Source organism: Polyodon spathula, chromosome 36, assembly GCF_017654505.1.
Source record: "Polyodon spathula isolate WHYD16114869_AA chromosome 36, ASM1765450v1, whole genome shotgun sequence".
Classification (NCBI taxonomy): domain Eukaryota; kingdom Metazoa; phylum Chordata; class Actinopteri; order Acipenseriformes; family Polyodontidae; genus Polyodon; species Polyodon spathula.
The window spans coordinates 5622251-5632921 of NC_054569.1; the positions used below are offsets into that span (position 1 = coordinate 5622251).

Here is a 10671-nt window from a genome sequence, read left to right on the forward strand (position 1 = left end):
TTTCAGTATTTGCAGTGAGTGTCCTGTTTCAGTATTTGCAGTAAGTGTCCTGTTTCAGTATTTGCAGTAAGTGTCCTGTTTCAGTATTTGCAGTGAGTGTCCTGTTTCAGTATTTGCAGTAAGTGTCCTGTTTCAGTATTTGCAGTAAGTGTCCTGTTTCAGTATTTGCAGTAAGTGTTTTGTTTCAGTATTTGCAGTTTTTCAGTATTTGCAGTGTGTGTTTTGTTTCAGTATTTGCAGTGTGTGTTTTGTTTCAGTATTTGCAGTAAGTGTTTTGTTTCAGTATTTGCAGTAAGTGTCCTGTTTCAGTATTTGCAGTGTGTCCTGTTTCAGTATTTGCAGTAGTATTTGCAGTGAGTGTCCTGTTTCAGTATTTGCAGTGTGTGTATTTGCAGTGTTTCAGTATTTGCAGTAAGTGTTTTGTTTCAGTATTTGCAGTGAGTGTCCTGTTTCAGTATTTGCAGTGAGTGTCCTGTTTCAGTATTTGCAGTAAGTGTTTTGTTTCAGTATTTGCAGTGTGTGTCCTGTTTCAGTATTTGCAGTGTGTGTCCTGTTTCAGTATTTGCAGTGAGTGTCCTGTTTCAGTATTTGCAGTAAGTGTTGTTTCAGTATTTGCAGTAAGTGTCCTGTTTCAGTATTTGCAGTAAGTGTCCTGTTTCAGTATTTGCAGTTGTCCTGTTTCAGTATTTGCAGTAAGTGTCCTGTTTCAGTATTTGCAGTGAGTGTCCTGTTTCAGTATTTGCAGTGTTCTGTTTCAGTATTTGCAGTGAGTGTCCTGTTTCAGTATTTGCAGTAAGTGTCCTGTTTCAGTATTTGCAGTGAGTGTCCTGTTTCAGTATTTGCAGTGAGTGTCCTGTTTCAGTATTTGCAGTAAGTGTTTTGTTTCAGTATTTGCAGTAAGTGTCCTGTTTCAGTATTTGCAGTGAGTGTCCTGTTTCAGTATTTGCAGTAAGTGTCCTTGTTTCAGTATTTGCAGTAAGTGTCCTGTTTCAGTATTTGCAGTAAGTGTCCTGTTTCAGTATTTGCAGTGAGTGTCCTGTTTCAGTATTTGCAGTATTTGCAGTATTTGCAGTATTTGTTTCCTGTTTCAGTATTTGCAGTGAGTGTTTTGTTTCAGTATTTGCAGTGAGTGTCCTGTTTTCAGTATTTGCAGTAAGTGTCCTGTTTCAGTATTTGCAGTAAGTGTCCTGTTTCAGTATTTGCAGTGTTGTCCTGTTTCAGTATTTGCAGTGAGTGTCCTGTTTCAGTATTTGCAGTGAGTGTTTTGTTTCAGTATTTGCAGTGAGTGTTTTGTTTCAGTATTTGCAGTAAGTGTTTTGTTTCAGTATTTGCAGTAAGTGTCCTGTTTCAGTATTTGCAGTAAGTGTCCTGTTTCAGTATTTGCAGTAAGTGTCCTGTTTCAGTATTTGCAGTGTTTTGTTTCAGTATTTGCAGTAAGTGTCCTGTTTCAGTATTTGCAGTGTGTGTTTTGTTTCAGTATTTGCAGTGAGTGTCCTGTTTCAGTATTTGCAGTGAGTGTCCTGTTTCAGTATTTGCAGTGTTGTTGTTTCAGTGTTTCAGTATTTGCAGTAAGTGTCCTGTTTCAGTATTTGCAGTGAGTGTCAGTGTTTCAGTATTTGCAGTAAGTGTCCTGTTTCAGTATTTGCAGTAAGTGTCCTGTTTCAGTATTTGCAGTAAGTGTCCTGTTTCAGTATTTGCAGTAAGTGTCCTGTTTCAGTATTTGCAGTAAGTGTCTTGTTTCAGTATTTGCAGTGAGTGTCCTGTTTCAGTATTTGCAGTGTTGTCCTGTTTCAGTATTTGCAGTGAGTGTCCTGTTTCAGTATTTGCAGTGTTTCAGTATTTTCAGTATTTGCAGTTTCAGTATTTGTTTCAGTATTTTGCAGTGTGTGTCCTGTTTCAGTATTTGCAGTAAGTGTCCTGTTTCAGTATTTGCAGTGAGTGTCCTGTTTCAGTATTTGCAGTGTTGTCCTGTTTCAGTATTTGCAGTAAGTGTCCTGTTTCAGTATTTGCAGTGTTGTCCTGTTTCAGTATTTGCAGTGTGTGTCCTGTTTCAGTATTTGCAGTGAGTGTCCTGTTTCAGTATTTGCAGTAAGTGTCCTGTTTCAGTATTTGCAGTAAGTGTCCTGTTTCAGTATTTGCAGTAAGTGTGTTTCAGTATTTGCAGTGAGTGTCCTGTTTCAGTATTTGCAGTGAGTGTTTGTTTCAGTATTTGCAGTGAGTGTCCTGTTTCAGTATTTGCAGTAAGTGTCCTGTTTCAGTATTTGCAGTAAGTGTCCTGTTTCAGTATTTGCAGTAAGTGTCCTGTTTCAGTATTTGCAGTAGTATTTGCAGTGTGTCCTGTTTCAGTATTTGCAGTGAGTGTCCTGTTTCAGTATTTGCAGTAAGTGTCCTGTTTCAGTATTTGCAGTGAGTGTCCTGTTTCAGTATTTGCAGTAAGTGTCCTGTTTCAGTATTTGCAGTAAGTGTCCTGTTTCAGTATTTGCAGTGAGTGTCCTGTTTCAGTATTTGCAGTGAGTGTCCTGTTTCAGTATTTGCAGTGAGTGTCCTGTTTCAGTATTTGCAGTGAGTGTTCTGTTTCAGTATTTGCAGTGTTTTGTTTCAGTATTTGCAGTGAGTGTCCTGTTTCAGTATTTGCAGTTTGTATTTGCAGTGAGTGTTTTGTTTCAGTATTTGCAGTGAGTGTCCTGTTTCAGTATTTGCAGTAAGTGTCCTGTTTCAGTATTTGCAGTGTGTTTGTTTCAGTGTTTGTTTCAGTATTTGCAGTATTTGCAGTGTTTTGTTTCAGTATTTGCAGTAAGTGTCCTGTTTCAGTATTCAGTATTTGTTTCAGTATTTGCAGTGTGTTGTTTCAGTATTTGCAGTGAGTGTCCTGTTTCAGTATTTGCAGTAAGTGTCCTGTTTCAGTATTTGCAGTAGTATTTGCAGTGAGTGTCCTGTTTCAGTATTTGCAGTAAGTGTCCTGTTTCAGTATTTGCAGTAAGTGTCCTGTTTCAGTATTTGCAGTGTTTTGTTTCAGTATTTGCAGTAAGTGTTTTGTTTCAGTATTTGCAGTGAGTGTCCTGTTTCAGTATTTGCAGTGAGTGTCCTGTTTCAGTATTTGTTTCAGTATTTGCAGTAGTGTTTTGTTTCAGTATTTGCAGTAAGTGTCCTGTTTCAGTATTTGCAGTAAGTGTCCTGTTTCAGTATTTGCAGTAAGTGTTTTGTTTCAGTATTTGCAGTAAGTGTCCTGTTTCAGTATTTGCAGTTTCAGTATTCAGTATTTGCAGTGTCCTGTTTCAGTATTTGCAGTAAGTGTTTTGTTTCAGTATTTGCAGTAAGTGTCCTGTTTCAGTATTTGCAGTGAGTGTCCTGTTTCAGTATTTGCAGTGAGTGTCCTGTTTCAGTATTTGCAGTAAGTGTCCTGTTTCAGTATTTGCAGTAAGTGTTTTGTTTCAGTATTTGCAGTGTTTTCAGTATTTGCAGTGTTTTCCTGTTTCAGTATTTGCAGTGAGTGTCCTGTTTCAGTATTTGCAGTAAGTGTCCTGTTTCAGTATTTGCAGTTGTGCAGTGTTTCAGTATTTGCAGTATTTGCAGTTGCAGTGTTTTGTTTCAGTATTTGCAGTGAGTGTCCTGTTTCAGTATTTGCAGTGAGTGTCCTGTTTCAGTATTTGCAGTAAGTGTCCTGTTTCAGTATTTGCAGTGAGTGTCCTGTTTCAGTATTTGCAGTAAGTGTCCTGTTTCAGTATTTGCAGTTTGCACAAGTGTTTTGTTTCAGTAGTGTCCTGTTTCAGTATTTGCAGTGAGTGTTTTGTTTCAGTATTTGCAGTGAGTGTTTTGTTTCAGTATTTGCAGTGTTTTGTTTCAGTATTTGCAGTGTGTGTCCTGTTTCAGTATTTGCAGTGAGTGTCCTGTTTCAGTATTTGCAGTGAGTGTCCTGTTTCAGTATTTGCAGTGTTTCCTGTTTCAGTATTTGCAGTAAGTGTTTTGTTTCAGTATTTGCAGTGAGTGTCCTGTTTCAGTATTTGCAGTGAGTGTTGTTTCAGTATTTGCAGTGTGTCCTGTTTCAGTATTTGCAGTGAGTGTCCTGTTTCAGTATTTGCAGTGTTTTGTTTCAGTATTTGCAGTGAGTGTTTTGTTTCAGTATTTGCAGTAAGTGTCCTGTTTCAGTATTTGCAGTGAGTGTCCTGTTTCAGTATTTGCAGTGAGTGTCCTGTTTCAGTATTTGCAGTGTTGTGTTTCAGTGTTTCAGTATTTGCAGTGTGTGTTTCAGTTTCAGTATTTGCAGTGAGTGTCCTGTTTCAGTATTTGCAGTAAGTGTCCTGTTTCAGTATTTGCAGTGAGTGTCCTGTTTCAGTATTTGCAGTGAGTGTCCTGTTTCAGTATTTGCAGTGAGTGTCCTGTTTCAGTATTTGCAGTGTGTGTTTTGTGTCAGTATTTGCAGTGTGTCCTGTTTCAGTATTTGCAGTGAGTGTTTTGTTTCAGTATTTGCAGTAAGTGTCCTGTTTCAGTATTTGCAGTAAGTGTCCTGTTTCAGTATTTGCAGTAAGTGTCTGTTTCAGTATTTGCAGTGAGTGTCCTGTTTCAGTATTTGCAGTGTGTCCTGTTTCAGTTTCAGTATTTGCAGTGAGTGTCCTGTTTCAGTATTTGCAGTATTTGTTTCAGTATTTGCAGTAAGTGTTTTGTTTCAGTATTTGCAGTTTCAGTGTTTGCAGTTTCAGTATTTGCAGTGTTTTGTTTCAGTGTCCTGTTTCAGTATTTGCAGTAAGTGTCCTGTTTCAGTATTTGCAGTAAGTGTCCTGTTTCAGTATTTGCAGTGTTGTTTCAGTATTTGCAGTGAGTGTTTTGTTTCAGTATTTGCAGTAAGTGTCCTGTTTCAGTATTTGCAGTGTGTGTTTTGTTTCAGTATTTGCAGTGAGTGTCCTGTTTCAGTATTTGCAGTGAGTGTCCTGTTTCAGTATTTGCAGTAAGTGTCCTGTTTCAGTATTTGCAGTAAGTGTCCTGTTTCAGTATTTGCAGTGAGTGTCCTGTTTCAGTATTTGCAGTGAGTGTCCTGTTTCAGTATTTGCAGTGAGTGTCCTGTTTCAGTATTTGCAGTGAGTGTCCTGTTTCAGTATTTGCAGTGTGTTTTGTTTCAGTATTTGCAGTTTGCAGTGTTGTTTTGTTTCAGTATTTGCAGTGAGTGTCCTGTTTCAGTATTTGCAGTGAGTGTCCTGTTTCAGTATTTGCAGTGAGTGTCCTGTTTCAGTATTTGCAGTATTTGTGTTTTGTTTCAGTATTTGCAGTAAGTGTCCTTTTTCAGTTTCAGTATTTGCAGTATTTGCAGTGTTTTGTTTCAGTATTTGCAGTAAGTGTCCTGTTTCAGTATTTGCAGTGAGTGTTTTGTTTCAGTATTTGCAGTAAGTGTCCTGTTTCAGTATTTGCAGTAAGTGTTTTGTTTCAGTATTTGCAGTGTTTTGTTTCAGTATTTGCAGTGAGTGTTTTGTTTCAGTTTTGCAGTATTTGCAGTAAGTGTCCTGTTTCAGTATTTGCAGTGAGTGTCCTGTTTCAGTATTTGCAGTAAGTGTTTCCTCAGTTTTGCAGTATTTGTTTCAGTATTTGCAGTGTTGTCCTGTTTCAGTATTTGCAGTAAGTGTCCTGTTTCAGTTTTGCAGTGTTTGTTTCAGTATTTGCAGTGTCCAGTTTTGCAGTATTTGCAGTATTTGCAGTGTCCTGTTTCAGTATTTGCAATTTGCAGTTGTTTTGTTTCAGTGTTTTGTTTCAGTATTTGCAGTGAGTGTCCTGTTTCAGTATTTGCAGTGAGTGTCCTGTTTCAGTATTTGCAGTAAGTGTCCTGTTTCAGTATTTGCAGTAAGTGTCCTGTTTCAGTATTTGCAGTAAGTGTCCTGTTTCAGTATTTGCAGTGAGTGTCCTGTTTCAGTATTTGCAGTGTGTTGTTTCAGTATTTGCAGTGTGTCCTGTTTCAGTATTTGCAGTGAGTGTCCTGTTTCAGTATTTGCAGTAAGTGTCCTGTTTCAGTATTTGCAGTAAGTGTCCTGTTTCAGTATTTGCAGTGAGTGTCCTGTTTCAGTATTTGCAGTGTGTATTTGCAGTGTGTTTGTTTCAGTATTTGCAGTAAGTGTCCTGTTTCAGTATTTGCAGTGAGTGTCCTGTTTCAGTATTTGCAGTGAGTGTTTTGTTTCAGTATTTGCAGTGTTGTTTTGTTTCAGTATTTGCAGTAAGTGTCCTGTTTCAGTATTTGCAGTAAGTGTCCTGTTTCAGTATTTGCAGTGAGTGTCCTGTTTCAGTATTTGCAGTGATTGTCCTGTTTCAGTATTTGCAGTAAGTGTCCTGTTTCAGTATTTGCAGTAAGTGTCCTGTTTTCAGTATTTGCAGTGTGTGTCCTGTTTCAGTATTTGCAGTGTGTCCTGTTTCAGTATTTGCAGTGAGTGTTTTGTTTCAGTATTTGCAGTGAGTGTTTTGTTTCAGTATTTGCAGTGAGTGTCCTGTTTCAGTATTTGCAGTAAGTGTCCTGTTTCAGTATTTGCAGTGAGTGTCCTGTTTCAGTATTTGCAGTGTCCTGTTTCAGTATTTGCAGTGAGTGTCCTGTTTCAGTATTTGCAGTGAGTGTTTTGTTTCAGTATTTGCAGTGAGTGTTTTGTTTCAGTATTTGCAGTAAGTGTTTTGTTTCAGTATTTGCAGTGAGTGTTTTGTTTCAGTATTTGCAGTGTGTTTTGTTTCAGTATTTGCAGTGAGTGTCCTGTTTCAGTATTTGCAGTGAGTGTCCTGTTTCAGTATTTGCAGTGAGTGTCCTGTTTCAGTATTTGCAGTAAGTGTCCTGTTTCAGTATTTGCAGTAAGTGTCCTGTTTCAGTATTTGCAGTGAGTGTTTTGTTTCAGTATTTGCAGTGAGTGTTTTGTTTCAGTATTTGCAGTAAGTGTTTTGTTTCAGTATTTGCAGTAAGTGTCCTGTTTCAGTATTTGCAGTTGTCAGTATTTGCAGTAAGTGTTTTGTTTCAGTATTTGCAGTAAGTGTCCTGTTTCAGTATTTGCAGTAAGTGTTTTGTTTCAGTATTTGCAGTAAGTGTCCTGTTTCAGTATTTGCAGTGAGTGTCCTGTTTCAGTATTTGCAGTAAGTGTTTTGTTTCAGTATTTGCAGTGAGTGTCCTGTTTCAGTATTTGCAGTAAGTGTTTTGTTTCAGTATTTGCAGTAAGTGTCCTGTTTCAGTATTTGCAGTGTTTTGTTTCAGTATTTGCAGTGAGTGTCCTGTTTCAGTATTTGCAGTGAGTGTCCTGTTTCAGTATTTGCAGTAAGTTGTTTCAGTATTTGCAGTTGTTTCAGTATTTGCAGTGAGTGTCCTGTTTCAGTATTTGCAGTGAGTGTCCTGTTTCAGTATTTGCAGTGAGTGTCCTGTTTCAGTATTTGCAGTAAGTGTCTTGTTTCAGTATTTGCAGTAAGTGTTTTGTTTCAGTATTTGCAGTAAGTGTCCTGTTTCAGTATTTGCAGTGAGTGTCCTGTTTCAGTATTTGCAGTAAGTGTCCTGTTTCAGTATTTGCAGTGAGTGTTTTGTTTCAGTATTTGCAGTGTGTGTTTTTTCAGTATTTGCAGTGAGTGTCCTGTTTCAGTATTTGCAGTGAGTGTCAGTATTTGCAGTGTTTCAGTATTTGCAGTGAGTGTCCTGTTTCAGTATTTGCAGTAAGTGTTTTGTTTCAGTATTTGCAGTAAGTGTTTTGTTTCAGTATTTGCAGTGAGTGTTTTGTTTCAGTATTTGCAGTGTCTTGTTTCAGTATTTGCAGTAAGTGTCCTGTTTCAGTATTTGCAGTAAGTGTTTTGTTTCAGTATTTGCAGTGTTTTGTTTCAGTATTTGCAGTAAGTGTTTTGTTTCAGTATTTGCAGTAAGTGTTTTGTTTCAGTATTTGCAGTGAGTGTCCTGTTTCAGTATTTGCAGTGAGTGTCCTGTTTCAGTATTTGCAGTGTTTTGTTTCAGTATTTGCAGTGAGTGTTTTGTTTCAGTATTTGCAGTAAGTGTTTTGTTTCAGTATTTGCAGTGAGTGTTTTGTTTCAGTATTTGCAGTGTTGTTTCAGTATTTGCAGTGAGTGTCCTGTTTCAGTATTTGCAGTGAGTGTCCTGTTTCAGTATTTGCAGTGTGTCCTGTTTCAGTATTTGCAGTGAGTGTCCTGTTTCAGTATTTGCAGTGTGCAGTATTTGCAGTGTGTGTTTTGTTTCAGTATTTGCAGTGAGTGTCCTGTTTCAGTATTTGCAGTGTTGTTTTGTTTCAGTATTTGCAGTAAGTGTTTTGTTTCAGTATTTGCAGTGAGTGTCCTGTTTCAGTATTTGCAGTAAGTGTTTGTTTCAGTATTTGCAGTAAGTGTCCTGTTTCAGTATTTGCAGTGAGTGTTTTGTTTCAGTATTTGCAGTAAGTGTTTTGTTTCAGTATTTGCAGTAAGTGTCCTGTTTCAGTATTTGCAGTGAGTGTTTTGTTTCAGTATTTGCAGTGTGTTGTTTCAGTATTTGCAGTGTGTTTTGTTTCAGTATTTGCAGTGTGTCCTGTTTCAGTATTTGCAGTATTTGCAGTATTTGCAGTGTGTCCTGTTTCAGTATTTGCAGTAAGTGTCCTGTTTCAGTATTTGCAGTAAGTGTTCTGTTTCAGTATTTGCAGTAAGTGTCCTGTTTCAGTATTTGCAGTGAGTGTTTTGTTTCAGTATTTGCAGTGCAGTATTTGCAGTGTTTTGTTTCAGTATTTGCAGTGAGTGTTTTGTTTCAGTATTTGCAGTTGTTTTGTTTCAGTATTTGCAGTCCTGTTTCAGTATTTGCAGTGAGTGTCCTGTTTCAGTATTTGCAGTAAGTGTTTTGTTTCAGTATTTGCAGTGAGTGTCCTGTTTCAGTATTTGCAGTGTTTTGTTTCAGTATTTGCAGTGAGTGTCCTGTTTCAGTATTTGCAGTGAGTGTCCTGTTTCAGTATTTGCAGTAAGTGTCCTGTTTCAGTATTTGCAGTAAGTGTCCTGTTTCAGTATTTGCAGTGAGTGTCCTGTTTCAGTATTTGCAGTAAGTGTCTTATTTCAATAGCCTCTTGGTTGTGCTGTAATTGGTGTGAATGGGTTCAATGCAAGTATGAGCAATGCTAGGTGGGTGGGTTTCTATCATTGTTATCTTCAGTAGGAAGGAAGGCAGCATCCACTGTTTCAGCGGCACTGAAGCACGAACACGAGTCAGCTTGCCAGACATTTGTACTCCAAATGTGACGCGTTAGCAGCTGCAGGACAGTAATTTAGAACGGCCTCGGGTCCGATTCAGTAACCCTGTCACAGCAAATTAACCTGCATCAGCTGCAACAAAGCAACAGGACCCCATCCCCAGTAGATAAAGATCTTATCCACCCGGGGAGCCCAGGACTTAAAGATCTTACACGTTTAATCGACGTAGTCACGTCACACTCAGTTCAATTAGCAACAGGACCCCATCCCCAGTAGATAAAGATCTTACACTCGAGTTCAATTAGCAACAGGACCCCATCCCCAGTAGATAAAGATCTTACACTCGAGTTCAATTAGCAACAGGACCCCGTCCCCAGTAGATAAAGATCTTACACTCGAGTTCAATTAGCAACAGGACCCCATCCCCAGTAGATAAAGATCTTACACTCGAGTTCAATTAGCAACAGGACCCCATCCCCAGTAGATAAAGATCTTACACTCGAGTTCAATTAGCAACAGGACCCCATCCCCAGTAGATAAAGATCTTACACTCGAGTTCAATTAGTTTTACTGACAAGCAGCAACAAGTAATACAAAAACGAAACTAATTTCAATACGTGCACAGTAACTGAAACCACCTTGCTTAATAGAATAGACGGGCGTGCTCACAGAAGCATTTCATTTAAAGCAGCTTCCAGATAGATATTCGCCCAGTTCACTGCGGATTCCAGTTTCACTGCACTTCACAACCTCCACTCACATTTTATTCTCTTTCCAGACTTTTGCATTTGTCTGTTTAGCTCGTTTGGTATCGTTGTTGTTTTGTTATTAGGTCTACACGCACACACAGTAAAATAACAGACTCGTCAGAAGGACTGCCTGCTAACATTCCCACAAAATAAGATTTAGCTTCAGGGTCACGACTACCAGCTTCAAACTGTTTGTTTTTCTTAAAGCGAGCACATCCTGCGAGGAAGCCCCTGGTATTTTGCTGTATATTTATTGAAGACAGTAAATATTTCTCGTGTAAAAACTGACCTGCGGCAGCTGCATGAACCCAGCAGAGAATCCCGAGTACAGCCACCCGGGTCATCTCCGATAGTCTCCACAGAGCAGGGTATTCAACACCACACTCGCTTATAAACAACCGGGTTGCTTGTGAAATGGATATTTAATATTTTTAATACAATTCTTCTAGCTTTTGCCAACCACGAACCGATCACACCGCTTATCAGAAACTCTCTCAGTCTGGAATTTTGTGATTGGCTAAGCGAGCGTGGTCCAGCCAATGGGAAGCGCGCATCAGCAGTATCCGGGTGAATAGTTTTGTTCAGGTTTGTGTCTCTGAAGTGAAGCTGGATTGTGTTGTTTTGAAAGTTAGCATTTTTGCAGGAAAGCAGCGATCAAGCTTCACAGCAGCGGGGTTTCTATACGGCGTGGGAAGCCTGTCAGGAACACGAGAGCCACGAAGTGCAGATTTATCAAACCACAATCACTATCCGGGGTGAATAAAAACACTAT

General features: G+C 38.8%; 1 protein-coding gene across 2 annotated transcripts in view; it reads right to left on the reverse strand.

Annotated features, from left to right (window-relative positions):
• LOC121304020 (major histocompatibility complex class I-related gene protein-like) overlaps positions 1-10401 on the reverse strand; it is a 28444-nt gene extending 18043 nt beyond the window's left edge. The window contains exon 1 of one of the 2 annotated variants that reach the window (XM_041234962.1): positions 10189-10401. In XM_041234962.1, coding sequence (XP_041090896.1) covers positions 10189-10243 — 55 coding nt within the window. In that variant the 5' untranslated portion in view covers positions 10244-10401. The remainder of the gene's footprint in view (positions 1-10188) is intronic. The other variant, XM_041234963.1, reaches the window with a different exon arrangement.
• Positions 10402-10671: the final 270 nt, after the last annotated feature.